Raw genomic sequence first — 21,093 nt, forward strand, 5'->3', positions numbered from 1 at the left:
CCTCCAGCATAAGTGACAGATCCCAGAATAAAACTAAAGCATTGATGGAGAGGCTCAAACTGTCTCTAGATCAATGTCCCTTTTCATGAAATGGGATGCTAAGGTGTGTGCCCACACACTGTGCAGGCATTGAAGTGTATGTAGGAAAATAAAATAGCTGCCAGACAGACATTCTAGGTTCAATTAGGCTTGTTCTGGTCCACACATTTCATAGAAATGTAAAAATTGCTGCAATAGAAAATGTACACCAACTATCAGATCATATGATGATTCAGTGAGTGCTGCTCTGGCACTCAAAACTGACTGTTCCGTTACCCCGTCCCACTAAGTTATTGTTGCTTCGCTTGTCAGGCTTTACATTACTGCTCGCGACATAGCTGCAAACAATGTTGGCAAATTAACACTCGAAATTCATTCAAATTGTTGAAACAATGGGCTTTCTATTTCACACAATAAAGTAAAGCAGGCTTCTCATTTCTAGCCGTTAACCGCCGATGTTGTCGACTGAAATCACTGTTACTAGCTAGTGTCAGTTTTAGCTAGCTGGCTAATTAATTCCTGCACTGAAAAAATCATCACATGAAAGAGAATTAATAATCTCTTGTGGGCATAGAAACCTATAAATGACACACGCTGACCTTCATGTCCTTGGTTCTAATCTGACCTCAGATCTGTGTTTCATGTCCACTTCTAGTGCTATTAAACTAATCTTTAATGAAGTGCAAATAGATTTCCTGTATAGGCATAAATCAAGAGGATGTACATTTGAGTTTATTAATTGAGTGAATTAATTATAGTCACTTTATGATTGTGCAGACCAATGTGTGATAAGAAAAGAAAGAGCTTGTGTGCCGTGAAGTGAGCAAATATGATTTGTTTTGTCAAAGATGGCTTCCTGATTGTTCTGTTTACTAGCTTACTTGTCACCTGGAAGCTTAATCACATTTCCAGTCTCTCAAAGCTCTTCATTACCCTCCCCTCTCAACTCAAGTGGAAAACGTTCTCACCGCTCCACTGAGACACCAAGAGCATCTCTGCTGTTGTTGACTTGATTGAAGTGTTCCAGACACTCTGTATGTTAATATGGTTCAACCTTTGTTTTAATGATAAACTGTGTTGGGCCCATATCAGCCTTTTTATCAAAATCCAATATTGACTAGTTATATTCACCGCTAAAGTAGCTATTGGAGGTTCCTCCCTGACCAAAACTAATGAATTATGTCAGTAATATTTTGTAGTCAGGGAGCTATACACCAAAAGCGCTTTGGGGGCCAGCTGGTCTCTTCAACTAATTCACATACACATTTTGCGGTCATTGCAACAATCCATGTAGCCTACTGTCTGCAACCACTTGTCCAAAGTTCAACTCACATTTAGGACTGTAACCACATAATAAAAAACATCATTCATTATGATTTAATTTGTTTAAAAAAAAAAAATGTTTTATCGTCTTAAAAGTGTTTAAGAGACACACACAAAAAAAAGTATGGTTGAAACATGAATTGCAACTTTTTGGGTCAAATTAGTATTTGCTTAACAAAATAACTTTTATTTACTGGCTGGCAGTGAAATTCATAAACCTTTTAGATATTAGTTCTGGTTAACTTGGTGACACATTTACTGGTGGTAAAAGCAAGTGCATCTATACTACAGATATTGCATGTAACCTTTTCTTTTATCTAAAGACCCTGTCACACACATCCGTATGACAGAAACGTATGCCGGCGCATACGAAAATTTGTCAGAGTCCAAATACGTCCAACTTTTCATCGGATCGGAAAAGTGAACATATACAGATACGCATGTCTAACCTATTGATAGAGTATCACTTACTTATACATAATGTATCAGACGAATACCCAACAAATGCATAACGTATACAAAAATATGGCGTATGCAAAATATCGGCAACACGCTGGTTTTCGTAGATATAAGGTAAGGTATAAGTAGTATTCGTTAAGAGCTCACTGTGTTACGCTGGGGTGGGTTGTTGAACACTGATGTTTTGAGGATGTTCAAAATGACCGGACGTACCCAACGTGTGCTTCATAAGATATCCAGACGTTACACATAAGTTACGTTACGTTAGACATACGTGAATACGCAATACGTACGTGAATGGGTGATTCTTCAACTATCGTCATTTTTGTGTCCCTGGCAGAAATAAGAAAAACAAAAACACATTTCCTATTTATTTTTTTGTGACACTCACTTAACACCAAAACGAACATACAAAATTTAAATCATAGACCAGTCATTATTTGTATTACATAAAAAGTGGCCTTTATATGATATATGTTTATTGACTAGCTCATATATCCTTTAAATGTAGAAATAATAAAAAAACAACATTTGGTATTGTCTATTTTGTGTTTATTTAATGCTAGCTCTAAAGAAGATGTTAGCATGCTAACACATCATGAGATTTATTTTTAAATGTGACAAACATAATTTCCACAACCGTCATTTCCATCACTTTGATTATTGTGATGGAAATGACAATTTGAGTGTTATGGCTTATATCAGTGAAAAATAATGTATATTAAATTAAACAAAACACTTTGTTTCATACTGTATGGCAACACAGTAAAAAAAAAAGAAGCCAATACTGGTGTAGTCATGACCGAAAGAACGAGATCACGGGTATAAGCGGCCAAAATGGGTTTTCTCAGACGGGTGGCTGGCGTCTCCCTTAGAGATAGGGTGAGAAGCTCAGCCATCTGTGAGAGACTCGGAGTAGAGCCGCTGCTCCTTTACGTTGAAAGGAGCCAGTTGAGGTGGTTCGGGCATCTAGTAAGGATGCCACCTGGGCGCCTCCCTAGGGAGGTGTTCCAGGCACGTCCAGCTAGGAGAAGACCCCGGGGAAGACCCAGGACTCAGTGGAGAGATTATATCTCCTCACTGGCCTGGGAACGCCTCAGGATCCCCCAGTCGGAGCTGGAGGATGTGGCCCGGAGAAGGGAAGATTGGGGTTCCTTACTGGAGCTGAAAAAAAAAGGAACGAGGTGTTGTTAAATCTGTGTCAGAATTGTCCAAGAGAGCGCAAAGAAAAACTAGGAGACAATGGCGAACATGTCAACGAAACAGATGCAGGAAGTTGAAAAGAGTTGCTGTAGTAGAGAGATTTATGGCTGGAACAACCCCACCGCAGTCACCAGAAGACATTCTTGTTGACCCAGAACATGTCTCACTTGACAACTCCAGCTCCTCTGAGCCACCTGAAAACACCTCATGTCACGGTTCGGTGAGGACCCAATTGCAGGACGCAGAAGATGATTTTAACCAAAAGAGAGCTTTATTGACAAAAGCTAATAAACATACAGAAATACAAAGTAACAAAACAACACAAACCAATCAGGGGACGAGCAGGACACGAACAGACTGAGCAGAACATGAACAGGCAGATACGGGCAGGTAACAAACACGTAACATGAAATGACAATCCCACAAAACACACTGGGGCAGACAGGGCTAAATACACAGACACCAAACAAGGGAACAAGACACAACTGTGGAGAAAGGCAGAAACACAAGGGCAGAGTAAATGGACACAGGAGGAACCAATCAACAATCACAGAATGAAAACACACAGACAGGAAGTACAACTAGACATGACATAAGGGGGAGTGAACACTTCAACAAAATCAACAAAGAAGTGGAAGAAGAAATAACAACATGTATTGAGCGTGATGACAACAGTAGGATAACAACAGGAAAGAAGGAGACAATTACAAAGAATAAGAAAACAATGCAAAAGCACTTTCTGGTTGAAACAATGGGAGTGCTGCACAAGAAGTTTCTGATGGAGAATCCTGAAGTAACAGTCTCGTACAGCGAGTTTTGCAAAAAGCGACCATTCTGGATTGTAAAACCAACAATCAGGGACAGAGACACATACCTCTGTAAAATACATGCACATCTCCAGTTTGTGGCAGACAGGCTGTTTTATCACAAAGTGATTAAATGTGCCAAACTCAATGACCTTACTGAGTCTTTGGCATGCACAAATGCAAAAAAAGAGTGCATTTGTGCCCTGACTGTAATGATAATGAACTGCAAACTTCTGCTTTTGATATAAGAAAGCAAACCTGGCATATACTGTATGCAAGTTTCACAGATAAATACTGTGAGAATTCATTTTATCTCAAATTTTGAATTTTGAAACTTAGTTTAAAAAAAAAAAAGGAGTTTAAATTTGATTTTGTTCTGAAGTTATCTATGGTTTCATTATTAGTCATAAATGTAACGTTCAGATGGAAACCACAAGTCAAAACTGTCAGTGTTAGATTGAGGTCCAAAAATACATCTGCAATTACTATTCACTGACAAGGAACCACTAAAGAGAATGAAACAGGGACTTGTACTTAAACAGCTTTTGTTTTGCGCGAAATAAACTTGCTTGTAGTTTTCAGCAATTTTCTGCCAAATGATTTTATGTGCTTAAAGGTTAAAGTTTAGATGATGAAGTTCTTTCCTTAAACAATTGTGGGGTTTTTTGTGAAAGGGACAATAAAACTGAACATTGTTTAAAAATGTTTTTGTGACCTGTCATTTCCAACACATGCAGTCTTTTCCATCACACAATGTCACCCCCATCACAACACATATTTGAACCAAAAATGCAAACAAATTGACATAATCACATAAAAATTGTTTTGTATTTTGGAAAATTGTGCAGTTATAAGTACTATTAATTAATATTTTTCGAAAACTCATGATTGTGCCATGTAAGAAATTGATTGAAGACTTAATTAAGCAAAGCAGTTTGAAGATGTTTTTCATATAAAGAATGGAAAAAAAGGTTATTTTTAAAATCCTGAAAATAAATACAATTATACTTTAGGCCATCTCTTTGTGTGATATTTCATTGAACAATTTGAAAACACAAGGTATATTAAATCTTTTTTCTTTTAAAACAATGTTTTGTGGTGTGATGGAAATGATGATTTCCTCTGACTGTTTTAATAAAATCACAAAAATTGTATATTATTTAAAGATTTAAAAAGTTTGAATACACAGGAAGTAGAAATATAAACATATTGAAACATTTCTCTAAATATATTACATTTTTTCTAAAAAGTTCCAGACCAAAATGGTCCGTAGTCACCCAAATACAGTACGTGAATACTTAACTACGTAAATACAGTACGTGAATTCCTATGTGACTACGTTAGATGTACGTTAGATATAGGCTACGTTGGCTGACGGTGAATCCTACAGACAATGTATTGATAACGAGTGGATAACCTATTCCTACCCGATGTTAAGATTATGCCTGACGACGGAGTAACTTATTAAACATGTTTCTACAGTACAGCTAGCGTTCAGCATGTTAGCCGTTCTCCAGCATCAGCATGACGTGAACCAGATGGCACTTTTCCAGCTCCGTTGGCCAGACGCTATCAATGTTTGACATGCGTATAATAATTTGTTATGTATACATTATGTATACGTCAGCTACAACACCACTGTGGAAAAGTTGGACGTATTTGGACTCTGACACATTTTGAGCAAATTTTCATATACGCTGGAATGTTTCTGCCATACGGAACTGTGTATGGCGTGTTCGGCGTAACGTCTGCGTCCTTCAAACGATCACAACTTACTCTTAATTTATATCAACCTATTGCCGGTATTTCGTATGCACCGGCATACGTTTCTGTCATATGGATATGTGTGACAGGGCCTTCACAGTGGCTGCTCCTTCTTTTCCCTTTTCCTTCCGTTTCATTACTTCCTGCAATATTTAAAACTGATCGGCTGTCAAAAACGCAGCTGCTTCACAATAAAAGCCACCCTGTGTTTTGCCAGTTGAATGCTTTTAATGTGAAGCAGCGGCAGTAGAAAATGTAGGAAATAGAAAGTAATGCTCATATTAATGTCATAAAATTACAATACCACTATAACTGTAACTCTGAATTATATGATGCATCATTTGCTGTGAATTCCTCATGCATAGGTAGGCAATTACTTACTGTATTACAAGTGTGGTAAAGAACATAATGATCCCCATTGAAATACAGATTGTATACATTCTACTGCATTTGCCAAAAAAAGAATACGGCTCTGGCTGTTGTTGAGGAATTGAGTCATATAACACCTTGCCGTCTAATTCTCATCTGTCAGTCTCCAGCCTGCCATCCAGCACCACCCTATCACATACTGCTGTGTCCCAGAGCCTAGTGATGTCACCAAGAGGCGTGGCCAGTGATGACAGCGTTACACTGACGCTGGCAGATGCTCAGGGTATCCTGGAAGGCGTCACTCTAAACCTCAATACGCAGGTAAATGAAGACACATGAACAATGCTCAACATTTAGATTAGGAAAAATGATTTGATTACCATACCTGACATCATGTAGTTTGTCAGCCGCCTTACCAAAAGGTACTCTATGTTTTGAACTTCAGGGTCAGACATTTCCTGGAGTGCTGACCGACCCAGGACAGCCAGCCATCTCCGGCCAGCAGGTTATACTGGTCAGCCACCATTCCCAATGCACAAACGGAGCGTCTGACAATGGATACAATGTGAGTGTGTTTGTCTTATGTGTAGCGTGCTATCCAGGAAGAACTGTCAAACAGAGTTGGAAGAAAGTTTTACATTGATGAATTGAGTAAATGCTTGAAATGGCAACACGATAATCCAGTATGATGGATTACCTATCTCAAGCAAATCTGTGTGTACCGGTTGATTGTTCTCACTAACATGAATGTTTTGCTGCATGGAAGAAATAAAAAACACATTCATCAATCTCAAAAAGCTCTGAAGTGTTTTAGACTTTGAAGGGATAGTATGAGGTACTTATCCATAGCCAGTGTATTACCTACAGTAGATGGCGGTCGGCACAGCTAAAGTTTTCACGCATTTTAGCCACCTAAAAAAAGGTCCTCCTAAAAAAAATATTTTCACCTCCTAAACTTGCTGTCAGAGAGCCCTTTCCGACAGGGAACTGAAGCCGTTATATCCATCTATGCTCTTTTCAAAGCCAAACAGCAATTTTACCTGCAGAACACGGACGTTTGTTTGTGTTATTGTGTGACTTTGTTCAATCCGAACTTACCTTTTAAAACACCAAAATCCTACAATAACACAAACAAACTAACTGATTGAGGCACTGGTATACCAGCAAGGTAATACAGTGAAAATATTCAAAACATAGCGTACACTTAAATTGGTATTGGTTTGTTTTAGATGGGCTTTTTTTTTGGTGGCTAAAATAGGTTTTGCTGCTGTCGCTGTACAAAACTGTACTTTGCTTAGCTTCTGTGCCGGTCTGTTTCTCCAAACTGGGGGCGTGCCGACCGCCATCTACTGTAGGTAATACTCTGACCCTGGATAAGTACCTCAGACAACCCCACTTCAAAACATCCAAACTATCTAAGTACTAAGTAAATACATAAGTAAAAAGGAAAATATTATAAGATATTCTCTGAGTAAGCTTGTCTGAGTAATTCTTTGTGTGTTTTTCCAGATTACTGACGATGGCCATAAGGGTGGGAAGGATATCCAGATGGAGGCTGATAATCGGAACCAGTGTTACTATTGTAATCAGGTGTTCCAGAATGCCAACTCACTCCGACGGCACTGTAGACAAGCCCACGGCAAGGACCGCTGTCATGTCTGCAGTCTCTGTAAAAAGGCCTTCAAGCGAGCTACACACCTGAAGGTAAGAACTAGTTTAATAACAATAGACTCTGATGATAAACGGCTTTAATTTTAAGCTTAATCTTATTTCTTTGTCATCAGTGCCTCCATCTCAGGTTGGAAAATAAGTGCTGTCTCACTATTTGAAGATAAAATAAGAGTAATTCATCGAGTAGCATTTCAGATAGACCGTCACGCTAAACCAGTGGTCGGGAACCTATGGCTCTTTCGATTACACAATATGGCTCGCAGACAATTTTGAGCTGACATTTTTAGTAATCAAGTAATAAATAATCATATTGTGTCATTTTAAAGTAAAACTTTTAGCAGCGGATTTTTTTTAGTTCTCCGCTCTCCTTTTCTCCGCCCTGTCTCTGACTGTGTGTTCGCACATGTGTGTGTCAGCAGTGAAGCCCCTCCCTTCGCGAAACCGAGCAGAGGAGAAACTTCGCAAAGGAAAATATTTAAGTCAACTGCAAACAGATTGCTGAGCAGTTCAATTTTCATTTCTGAGCTGCAAAGTCGGCAAATGCGGTCAGTTGATCAGCAGAATGCGGTCGGGAACACAGCGGTGGAGATGGTTTGTCAGTGTTTGGAAACACGTAGTGACCAATGTTTCCTTGCTGCATCCGAGTCTCCCAGAGGCAGCTCGGCTTAGAAAGCTTCTCACTGCATCATACATGTCCGTGATCACACGGCCCTGAAGCTGCAGGTTTAACAGTGAGATGCTTCGTTATGTCGCACAAACAGGCCAGCTCACATCATCCCAGAAATCTGTGGTGTGTTTCCTTTTGCTTTCCAAAAACGGGCAGATTTCCTCACGCAACTCGAAAAATCTATTCAGTACTTTCTTTCGACTAAGCCATCGCACCGCCATGTTCTGAATTTATCTCCTCAGGAAAATAATTTAATTGTCTCTAATAAAGTTTCCTTTCTGTGTTATGGTGCTTATCACATGTTCAATCTCCACAGCTTTACAACACAGCACTTCCTGGTGTATGATGCATTGATACACCGTCAGCTGCATCTTCTCCCGCATCCTGCCCACTAATCCGCTCTTTTCACCGCATCGCAGACTCTCCGTCTGTCGTCAGTCCCGTCAGTTTGTCCCGGGACAGTTTCATTTCTCACACAAATCAAATCAAATCAAATTTATTTGTATAGCCCAATATCACAAATTATACATTTGTCTCAGTGTGCTTTACAGACTGTACAGGTTTCGACATCCTCTGTCCTTAGACCCTCGCATCGCACAAGGAAAAACTTCCTAAAAGAAACCCCAAAATTAAAGGGGAAAAAATGGAAGAAACCTCAGGGAGAGCAACTGAGGAGGGATCCCTCTCCCAGGACGGACAGACGTGCAATAGATGTCGTGTGTACAGGATAAACAACATAGTACAAATACAACATTTGACAGAAATTATGTTGTGTTGGAAAAAAAAGAAATAGAAAGTATGGATGAATCCAGGAAAATGTCAATAAGGCTTCCCGGTGTCCAGCAGGACCAGGTCAGCAGGCGCTGTCACGATTCATGATCCTGACGTAAACTTTATCAGTGGCAACCTGCCACATGAGAGACAGACACTCCGGGGATGATACCCCGGATGGTGAGTTAGTAACATACATTTACATAAATGCATACAGATAGAGAGGGAGAAGAAGAGAGAGGGAGGGGAGGAGAGAGGAAGAGAAGGAAGAGAGCAGGGAGGTGTCCCCCGGCAGTCTAAGCCTATAGCAGCATAACTAGGGGCTGATCCAGGGCAAACCTGAGCCAGCCCTAACTATAAGCTTTATCAAAAAGGAAAGTCTTTAGCCTACTCTTAAATGTGGAGAGTGTGTCTGCCTCCCGAACACAAACTGGAAGCTGGTTCCACTGGAGAGGAGCTTGATAGCTGAAGGCTCTGGCTCCCATTGTACTCTTAGAGACTCTAGGAACCACAAGTAACCCTGCAGTCTGGGAGCGTAATGCTCTAGTTGGTTTATAACAGTGGTCCCCAAACTAAGGCCCGCGGGCCGGATACGGCCCACCTCCACATTTGGCCCGGCCCCCTGAACAATACCAGAGACGCATTATGATTTTTTTTTCAGTCTGGCCTCGCGAATCCTAGACTAGCCCCTGTCAAATAGAACGGAATAATGGCGAAACGGTTAGGTAAGAGAAAAATTGATTCAGAATGCAGGGTATTTAACCTGCAGTGGTCAAACGATTCTTTTTTGTTCAATGCAAAGAAAAGGCTGTTTGTCTCATCTGTCAAGAGGCGGTGGCGGTATTCAAAGAATACAATCTGCGCCGACACTATGAATCCCGTCACAAAGACAAGTATGATAACTTGCAAGGCCAAATGCGAAGCAGACAAACTCTCAAAGCTAAAAAGTGGACTGTTAGCTCAGCAGAATACATTTGTACGCCAAGCTCAGCTGAACCAGTCATCCGTTCGAGCCAGCTTTCGGGTTGCTCAACTGATAACAAGCAGCGGTAAACCTTTCACTGATGGAGTTTGTCAAGAAATGTTTGAATGCTGTCACGGAAGAGGTGTGTTCCGAGAAGAAAGATGTCTTTAATGCCGTGAGTCTGTCGGCGAGTACAATCACCAGACGCATTGAAGAAATCGGGGGTAATGTATATGCCCAGCTGCAGCAGAAGACGTTAGCATTAGCACTGGATGAGAGCACGGACGTGCAAGACACAGCGCAGCTGCTCATTTTTATTCGTGGAGTTAGCGCAAACTTTGAGATGTGCGAGGAGCTGGCAGCCCTCCAAAGTCTCAAAGGGACTACAGCGGGGGAGGATATTTTCGGCAAAGTATGCCAAACCATGGAAGAGTTGGACCTAGACTGGTCAAAGCTTGCCAGCATCACGACTGACGGGGCTCCTAGTATGGTGGGTGCGTCTCGGGGTCTAATAGGACGCATGAACTGGGAGATGGAAGAATGGGATCTCACCGCCCCGCTACAAGTCCACTGCCTAATTCACCAGCAAGCACTGTGCTGCAAAGTGTTGAAGTGGGATTCTGTCATGAAGGTTGTGGTGTCATGCATAAACTTCATCAGAGCAAAGGGACTTAAACAGGCAGTTCCAACAATTCCTGTCTGAACTGGAGCCTGCGGACAGCGATATGCTGTACTACACAGAGGTCCTATGGTTCAGCCGGGGCAGAGTTTTGAGGCGTTTTTACGAGCTGCTACCCGAAATTAATGCATTTCTTCATTCAAAAGACAAAACGGTCCCAGAGCTGATCGACCCAGAATGGAAATGGCACCTCGCATTTTTAACAGATGTGACAGAAATGCTGAACAGCCTTAACTTGCAGCTACAAGGCCAGGGAGGAACTCATTTGCGACATGTATTCTCACATAAAAGCATTTGAGGTGAAACTTGCGCTGCTTTTGGAACAAGTGAAACTTTTTTTTTTCTGTGAAGAACCCAGAGAGGGTTATTTGGTTATTATTTATTTCACAAATAGTATTATTTATTTCCTGACTTTCTTTTCTGTGAAGATCCCAGAAAGGGTTATTAATATTTGGTTATGTGTGGCTTTCTGGAAAACAATAAATGTTTACGTTTAGGCACCCCTGCGATCGTCACACTTTTTCTGTTACAAACTGATCCTGGCCCCCATCAGAGAAGGGAAAAGTTATGTGGCCCTCACAGGAAAAAGTTTGGGGACCCCTGGTTTATAAGGTACTATGAGATCTTTAAGATATGCTGGAGCCTGACCATTCATTGATTTGTAAGTCAGGAGAAGGATTTTGAATTCTATTCTGTATTTTACCGGGAGCCAGTGCAGAGCAGCTAATACAGGAGTAATATGATCCCGTTTCCTTGTTCTAGTCAATACACGTGCCGCTGCATTTTGGATCAACTGAAGAGTCTTAAGCGACTTTTTGGGACAACCTGATAACAATGAGTTGCAGTAATCCAGCCTTGAAGTAACAAATGCATGGACTAGTTTTTCTTGTTCTTATTTTATTCTATTAAGGAAGAGTAATAAGCTGCTCTGGCATTACGGAGAGCCTTCTTATACGTTTTAAGATGATCTAACCAGACTAAACGAGATTCTTCCAATTTAGTGGAACGCCATTTACTTTCAAGATTTCTCGACTTTTGTTTTAGTTTGCGGATTTGTAAATTAAGCCATGGAGCTTTCTTTTCTGTTTTATGATCTTCTTCTTTAGAGGAGCGACAGAGTCGAGTGTTATTCGCAGTGAGGCTGCAGCGCTATCAACAAGATGATTAGTTTGGGAGGGACTAAAGTTAGCATTGGAGTCCTCCGTTATATTGATATTGAGTCCTGGTATTGAATTAAGTGCTGATGGAATCACTTCCTTAAATTTAGTCATAGCACTTTCAGATAAACATCGAGCGTAGGATATTTTGCCTACTGGCTTGTAGTCCAGTAACAGGACTTCAAAAGTTATTAAAAAATGGTCTGATAAAAGAGGATTATGTGGACACACTAACTTCAATTCAACACCATATCCCAGAACAAGGTCCAGAGTGTGGTTTAAACGGTGAGTTGGTTCATGTGCATTTTGACTGAACCCAATTGAATCTAATATTGAGATAAATGCATTATTAAGGCTGTCACTATCAACATCACATGAATATTAAAGTCACCTACAATAATTACTTTATCTGTTTTAAGGACTAAATTTGATAAAAATTCTGAGAATTCAGATAGAAATTCAGAATACGGACCAGGAGGGCGGTACACAGTAACAAATAAAACTGGCTTTATTGTTTTCCATGTTGGGTTTGAGAGCGTAAGAACAAGGCTTTCAAAAGAGTTATAGTTTAGTTTAGGCTTAGGATTGATCAAGAGATACATTTAGATACTTCCAAAAATATGTATTTCCCCGTGGTTGTACCATGCATTGATTTAATTACCAAAACCGGCGGGCCAGTTATGACAGACATATGATATTTTCTCGCGGGCCGGATATAATTGCCTTGAGTTTGACACCCGTGCAGTAAACACTGAAACGTGCTCATAAATTAGATAAATAACATAAGCGTTTAGTTTATTTAATAAAAGAGCACCTGCTCAATGAAACACTGATACCGCTTTTAGTACTCGGAGACGTGTTATACTGAAAAAATGCACGCATAAAGTAGCATTCAATTTTATTAAATATATGGCTCTCAAGGAAATACATAAAAAAATATTTGGCTTTTATGGTTCTCCCAGCCAAAAAGGTTCCCGACCCCTGGTCTAAACAAAACAAAACACTTAAACTGAGTTAAGTGTTTTAAACCTGAGTTAAGTGAGTTAAAGTTCTAGTTCGGCTTTGCAGCCGAACTAGAACTAGAACTAGGAAGAGGAGCACGTGTGCCGATCCTCATCCTTCATGTGTTTGAGACACTCATGCATATAAATGCCGGGGAAAGGAAATAGGGTATGACTTCATACACAAGCTTATTCCCCACCATATGTAATATTTCTAAGCAAAGGCCATTGTGCCTGGGGCTTTTACTTTTGTAAATGTTCCTCGGCATGCTGAACAGTAATTGTCTTTCCTAAAAGTAATGATACAGAGATTATGTGGGCGTCACAGTGAGAGTGACGAGCTTCATCCTCTCCAGGTCCCCAGGCTGCACATTAGTCTGCAATGAAAACTCACATTTAGCTTTAGAAACATAGCTTTTTAAAAAGGCCCAGCGGTGGGAAAGATAAATCGCTAGTGCTGTTATTTTTCATTTTGTTGGCCTGTGTATAATAATTTTGCCATTTAATTATAGCTAGACAACTGAAAACTATGGCTTTATAATTTGAGAACACGGCATGAATATTTAATGATAAAGTTTTAGAATGAACTGAAGGCACTTCTGCTTGATGGGCAGTGCTAGATGGGTAGGGAACATCAGTAGAGTCACACAGGGAGGGAAACTAAGTATTTTTCGTCACATGAACTCTACAGCCAAATAAATTAATGAGATTTTGTGTAGAGGCCCACTTTGATGAATCACATTATCTCCATCTTAGACCCTATTTCACAATTACCATTTATCTTATATATAACATATAAGTTAAAGTTGTTTTTTACACTTTTGAAAGGAATAGTTCAACAGTTATGGAACCCTTTCTTGCTAATTGTTAGATTAGAAGATTGATACCAGTCTACAGCCAGCAGCTGGCCATCTTAGCATAAAGACTGGAGACATTTGGAAAAAGCTAGCCTGGCTTGTCAAAGTGTAACAGAATTTGCCTACAAGCACCTTCAAGCTTAATAATGCACTAGCTGTCATCTGTTTAAACTGCACACAAAAATTGTGGTTTTATTCTCAGTTTTCAGGCGTGGCTACCTTGCGACAGGTCACTGCATCGATATTGTCCGGTTTAGTTGTTGTCCGTGTTTTCGTCTTAGAACTTTAACCCTTTCACAGAGTGTTTTCAGTTCATGAGAGTTAATTGTAACATTTTGGTCTAAAAAAGTCTTGTTCAGCATCTAGTTGTACTTAACGGCTGTGGCTTGTCGAAGTGTCCTTGGGCAAGATACTGAACCTCAAATTGCTCCCGATGGCCAACGTTGTGTGAGTGTGTGAATGGTTACACTACTGTAGAGCTGATGTACACCTTGTATGGTAGCCTCTGAATCTGTATGAGTGTGTGTGAATGGGTGAATGACATGTGTTGTAAAGCCCTTTGAGTGATCGTAAAGACTGGAAAAGCACTATATAAAAGCAGTCCATTTAGCATTTACCATTGAACTCCACCCTCTCGTGTCTCGTGTCACTTCTGGTTTAAAAAAAAAAACAAGATGGCAATGGCCAAAAAAAAGTTGAGGCTTCAGAATTATAGTCCACAAATTAATGGTAACACTCATTTTATTTAGTCTATGACCCTGACATAAATATTTTAGTGTGAGCAAGATGGATGAAGCAGAGCGGTACTGGACTAAACTGTTTTTGGTTTAATTAAAAAAGTTTTCTTTTAATCAAAATTCTAAAGTTACAGCTTCCGTATGAGCCCATCACCCTCTACACTTTCTTATCTCATATTAAAATGTAAGTATTTGCTCTTTCCCTATCATCATTCGTATGCCAATGTTTCCATTCCCCTTCCTGTGTGTTCGTTGCTCTGTGTGGCCCAGTATCTGTCCTGAATATAGATCAGGGCTGCAGGTTCAGTATTATCATCAGTATTCTGGGTACATATCACTGCTCTTTCAGTCCATCATGAATTTCATAGTTCTTATGCAACTCTGTGAAACAAGGTTTCATTGTGTTAGAATAGTAACGATTATTTTTATTATTGATTAATCTGCTGATCATTTTCTCGATCATCCATTTTTGTGTGTAAAAAATGTCAGAAAATGTAATTAAATACTGTAATTTTATGTTTTGTTATTGCTAGTCTTCAACCATCAGTCAAAAACCTAAATATATTAGGTTTACGATCATACATGACAGAGATAAGCATCACATTCTTACATTTGAGAGGCTGGGACCAGCAAATATTTTCAATTTTTGTTGTAGAAAATTAATATTTTTAATAGAGTTTACTTGCTGTCGATGGATTAATCAATTAATTAAATAAATGAATAATAAATAGAGTTTTACGACACAGTACCACAGTGTAAAGCAGACTAAACTAATTATACAAATAAAATGTGTGCTGTAACCATCCTGTGCAAATAAAAGATCATGGGGAGGCATCATGGGTAGATTATTGGCTAGATTTTCCAATTACCATATTTTGCCTCTACACTCTGAAATATTTTGACTTGTGAAGATAATAATCTAGGTTATGTAGCATCCCCTTTACAGCGATCGAGCACAAAAGATGAAGATTTAAAAAAAGCATATTTTTTCAAATGACCCATGTCTATACACAACCATGTCTATACACACACATTTATCCTGCCTTTTTCATTTTTCAATTTATGGCATCAGCAATCCACCCAGCAACAGAGTTTAATAATCGTTTGATAATCTTAGACCCAAAAAAAGAAAGGAAACACGAGAGAAATAGAAAAGACACAGCCATTTTCTGCCAGGACAACATGACAAACAGCTCTGTTCTAGTCAAGGGAATTTGTGTGCTAGACTGTAAACAATGAAATAGATTTTTGGATCTTCCTCCAGGAACATGAACGAGTGCACCAGCCAGGCCCGTCACCCAGCTCCCAAAAACCCAGAGTCTTTAACTGCTCCTCCTGCGTGAAGGCCTTTGCCAAACGCAGCCAGCTGGAGCGACACAATCGAACCCACACAGGTAAGAGGATTATGGAACAAGTTCAAAGTCATAACAAAGTGTCTTTTTAATTATCTGTTGCTACCAATGGATTACTATGTTCATTTTTACATTTTATAATTTTTTAGTGTCAGGATCCTCTCTATTCATGACATTTCAGTTCCACATGCTTAAACAGGCCCCCTCACCTCTCAGTCAATCATTTTGGGGCTCATAACTACCAAGGTCCCTGTGTTATTATAAATAATAAGGGACGACATTTCAGAATCCAGTTTCCAGGAATGTGTAATATCATGCGTCTGTGAAGTTTAGGGAAGTTGTGTGAATGAAAGAAACATTTGAGCACCATGGAAACATGTAGGTTAAATCTACAGTACGTATCAGGCTGCTGTGTGCATATGTTGTACCATGGGTGTATGTTACTTGCGCCACAAACTGCATATTGTATGTCAAAAATGTCACAGTGAATTACTACATTAGCATGCTAACGATAAAATGTCTAAATAGTTTTGATTACTCCGCATAAAGTTGTATGTTCACTCAGGGACATGTATTCCTGTTTAGCATAAAGTAATAATATCTTAGTGAAAACAAGTTAAATGTGTCCAAATCAACAAAGAGTCCTGTTACAGTCCTGAATAACATGGTGGGAAAAAAAACAGGATCCTAGACAGAAGATATTTCCCAGCTTTCCCTTTCACCAATTTGTACTCAGACACAGCACATAAGCAGCTCAATGCATAAGACAAGATGTGTCAGATTAATCGATATAATTGGTGTCCACCTTCAGTTGCATTCGCAAAATCAATGTGCAAGCCCTTAATTAGTGGCACGCTAAAAGCAAAAAATGTGCATTGGTGACATTTGACCATCGACTTACTCGAGTGTCTCGCTGGAATCGTTTCAGCCCTAGCAGTGACATTGCCTTCTAAATGACCTGTGTTTCTTTGTTTTCGTGCAGGCGAGCGGCCCTTCAAGTGCAGTCAGTGCGACAAGGCCTTCAACCAAAAGAGCGCTCTGCAGGTCCACATGGTCAAACACACTGGAAAGAAGCCCTTCAAGTGCGAGGTGTGCAGCATCAGGTTCACCCAGAAGAGCAACATGAAACACCACATGAAGAGATCCCACGGCTACGGTGAGCAACTTGACTTGAGTCGCACCAACGCACACACAAACCCAGACCAAAAACAAACACAGCTGTTAAAAAGCTGAAAACCCGCCAGTAATCATCTCTCTCTAGTCTCTCCGTCAACTTACTTCACTTCCTTCCAAGAGTATCAGGGTGGATAAGCATTTTATAATGAAGTCCCCCTTTTCCACCGTGTGGTGTTTGTGTGATGGCCATGAGAGACATATACACACCTGCACACAGTCCACATCCCTTATATAACAGACTGTATTTGCAAGGTGCTGCACATTAAAAAGTGTTCCTGAGCACTGCTGAGAAGCACTCAAGGAAAAATCTGCAGATGCATGTCCTGGATGTAATTTATTCTCCCTGACAGCCTTGGTTCATTTTCATTCTGCGGCTCCCCTTTGCTGCGACCAACACACACATTGTTATTCATTTCATTCCAAAAGCCAACCTTGGAGCCTTGCAGGCACCTATTGACAATAACCTAAAGAGAGGAACAATGCTGAGAGATCTGTTCTATTTATTCAACACTTTCACAGAAGCTTCCACTCAGGTCCCCCCTAATAGATGCGAGTCAATTTTAAAAAGTTATGTCTGGAACATTGGCTTCTTGTGTCATAGGAGATAAGGCCCGGACTCTAAAAGGTTAGGACACAATGAAGTCACTTTTCAGATGTTCTAAGGTCATGCAAATCCTGGAACATTTGTTGAAATCAAAACTTTTGTTTCCAGGTTAAATAATGTTTCAGAAATGTGTAAAATATGGTTTAACTTCTGAAAAAGTTATTTAGTTTTAAGTACAACTTTGATGTGGTTACATGTTGACACAAACAAAACTTCCTATCTAGACTACCCCGGCGTATAACTTTGGTAAAGACTGCATCGACGCTTAAGTTAACCAGAGGCTATATCCTACTGACTTTGGTGATCTTCTGACTTTTTTAATAAAATGTCTAAACAATGTCGGATGGATTGCCATGTCATTTGGTACACACATTCAGGCACCCCTCAGGATGAATTGCAATTACTTAGGAGTTCTCTTAACGTTTTCTCTAGTTCCACTATCAGGATAAAACATTTCAAAGTTTCCAACACTTTGGTTTATGACCAAATACCTACAAGACTAACGACATTCCCACCGGCCGCAGCTGTAGTTTGTGCCAATTAGAAAACGTTTGTATGCTAACACGCTTAACTAAGATGGTGAACATGATCAACATTAAATATGCCAAACATGAGCATGTTAGCATTGTCATTGTAAACGTTTTAGCATTTAGCTCAAAGCACCTCAGAGGTGCGTAACTACAGCCTCACAGAGCTGCTGGCATGTCCGTAGACTTTGTCTTGTTGTATGAGTTTTAAAAATGGAATCTGTCGAGACACTGGCAGTAACTCACATTGTTTATTGGCCGCCACTGTATGTGTGATGATTATAAAATGATTACTTTTCTGGAATATATTGCTGTTTTAAATGAAGTTGTATTTCTTAATTAATAGAACGGTCAATAATTTATCATAACATGACATGAAGTTTCATTTTTCTAATTACATTTGTTTCATTTTGTGGAAATATTTTAAGAAGAACAGTTCTCCTTAAAACTATTAAGGTGGGAATAAAAACACAAGGCCGTCCTTAAAGAGCTCCTTGATTGTCATGATATTTTCTCACAAGTGGTTATGAAAACCACCAAATATAGGAAAGAATGTCATTTTGTTGGATTAAGAAACGGCACAACCTGAACTGTCCTCATAGTTTTACGCTTTTCTTTGTTCACTCGATCTAAAACATATTCTTCCACATAGCTGAATTGTACACAGTTGGAAGAAACCACTGCAGATAAAGTGTGTTCCTGTTATATTACTATGATAATGGCAGTTCAAGGACTATATCTACAGTAGTACTGTTTCAGTACATGCAATACTTGTCTATACATGAATGCACACACATGCTAAAAATGCCAGGATGTCAATTCCCAGAATTCCATCTGTGACTGCACATGATCATAGGCATGTTCATGATGTTAAAAATAATTAAAAACGTTCAAGTTAATCCTTAATATTTGTTTAATTTGTCTGTTTCTTAAAGACCCTCTAACATTTCGCTTGTGCAAAATAGTGGAGGATTTACGTACATGCATGCCACATAATTAATATGTGTTATATAGAGAGCAACAGTAGAGAGCTTTAATTAAAAGACTCCCACTGTAAAACTCAATTCAGTGCGTGGCCTGCAGCAGTAGAAAAAGCGCGTATGAACCTCTCATCCTGTGCCAAAGAGACTTATTGTTGTTTTGTGCCCACGTTAATTTCATCTGAATGTACTATGACACATGGCTCATATCATATTGACAAATCACAATGAGCATATTCCACATCAGTCAGGTCTTATTATATAGTTTGTGTACTAGATGTGGCGTTTTCAGAGGAGGAAACAAAGAGAATGTGAGATATTAAAACAAATGTTGGAGGCGTGAGGAGGGGAAAGATTGCTTTTTGACTGATGCCCTCATTTGCATGACAGCCACTGGCAAATTAAAAACAGAATCCAAGCTGCTGGTGCTGCTCTGTAAATGCATTACATGTGCTTTCCTTCTGGTTTACGAAGCGCTGTTATTTCCTACCTTTTAATTGCACGCTTCTCATTCTTAATGTCGTCCTCTTTCAGGTCAGATCCAAGACGTGTCCCTGAGCCAAGATGAATCACAGGCCCAGGTCGAGGTAACGCAAGAACTCGACCTGGAAGTGGTTCCAGAATCATCCGGAGACTGGCATAATGTCTTCCCCTAACCACAAACCGCACAAGTCGGACATTACTGCACAGTGTACTGAGCTCTGATTGAGTTTTACAAGTAAACAGCGAAGGGTTTATTCATTTAGAAAAAGATTGAAGACTTTATAGATTTGCTCCACTGTATACCGAGGGCTTTTCCCCCAGCAGCAGCCCCCTGCTGTTTATCCAAATTAGCAGTGAAATAAGGGGAGTCTGGTTTCCTGTGATTGGCTTAATGACTTTTATCTGTTTTGCTACTGTCTAATTGTCATCAATATGATAACCTCCGGAGAGGTTTTGGCTCAATAAACACAGGCAACCCAGAGAATTCTCCAGTCCTGTACAGGAGATACAGGTCACTCTCATGCTGACCCCATTGGAAAGAGAGGAAACTATTCTGCGAGAAAGCTCCCCAGAGACAAATGTTTTGTTTCTTTATTACTGTTGTGCCCACAGGGACGAACGGAGCTGCAACTGTAATGCTGTCATGGCCTCAATAACAGAGAGCTTTTGTTCTTGGGTCTACAAGAAATGTGTTCCTTTTTTTTTTTACATATTTGTACTGTAAATATTTCGTCTTGAAGTGAAATGTAATTTGCAGTTTGTTACATCGTTGTTACAGATGTTAGTGAAGCACGGCAGTGAGCCGGGAGGACTCTTGAGGCTGTACGAGGTTTTTGACTGAACACGTCAGCGTCGTGTTTCCTCTTGTCACGTCATTTCGACTCGCAGCACCTACATTTTCTTTTACTGTAGTTCATTCTGTAAATAGTGTAGTTAGATTGTGTATATTTTCTGATGAACTGCCATAACATAAATTGGTTGGAAATATGTAATTTGAACATAATGTTGCATTTGTATTGAAGCAAAGCCAATGTACAGATGCTGCGCTTTATTTTCCCTCTTTTTCTTTTTTTGCAGTTGTATTTTCTATTGTCTATAATAAATTAAGAAGATTAAAGTAATTTTTCTACTCATTTTAACTTACATTTGTTTTTATTGTATCTTTAATTCCAGATTGGAAATAAGGGGAAGCAGGGAAATTCTGTTAACAAAATTTTATTGAGAAAAAGGCTTTCTGTAGAAAGGATGAGAGCCTTCAGCACAAAGGTCTGTTAAGCAATGATACAGTGTGACGAGTGTGGTCCCATCTTTACACACCTCAGGTGACCCACAGAGGTCAAGAATAGGGTAGTGGAAAAGTACTGCTGCAACTAGTTAAGACCAGAACTGGCTTTAATTAGTTTGGCTATTATCTGCCACACGCAGCCCCACTTCCTCCTTAACAGCTGACTGCTTTTTCCCACAATGAACACCCAGGTAATCTTTGGGTCATACCTTCACACAG

The 21,093-nt window shown here is 39.7% G+C and overlaps 1 protein-coding gene across 2 annotated transcripts in view; it reads left to right on the plus strand.

Annotated features, from left to right (window-relative positions):
- Positions 1 to 20,728, plus strand: part of znf236 (zinc finger protein 236) — a 61,714-nt gene extending 40,986 nt beyond the window's left edge. For both annotated transcript variants that reach the window (XM_029451472.1, XM_029451473.1), the window contains 6 exons: positions 6,127 to 6,284; positions 6,409 to 6,528; positions 7,473 to 7,667; positions 15,732 to 15,861; positions 16,802 to 16,975; positions 19,641 to 20,728. In XM_029451472.1, coding sequence (XP_029307332.1) covers positions 6,127 to 6,284; positions 6,409 to 6,528; positions 7,473 to 7,667; positions 15,732 to 15,861; positions 16,802 to 16,975; positions 19,641 to 19,762 — 899 coding nt within the window. In that variant the 3' untranslated portion in view covers positions 19,763 to 20,728. The remainder of the gene's footprint in view (positions 1 to 6,126; positions 6,285 to 6,408; positions 6,529 to 7,472; positions 7,668 to 15,731; positions 15,862 to 16,801; positions 16,976 to 19,640) is intronic.
- The last annotated feature ends 365 nt before the right edge of the window (positions 20,729 to 21,093 follow it).

The sequence above is a fragment of the Cottoperca gobio genome, chromosome 16, assembly GCF_900634415.1.
Source record: "Cottoperca gobio chromosome 16, fCotGob3.1, whole genome shotgun sequence".
Taxonomy (NCBI): Eukaryota; Metazoa; Chordata; class Actinopteri; order Perciformes; family Bovichtidae; genus Cottoperca; species Cottoperca gobio.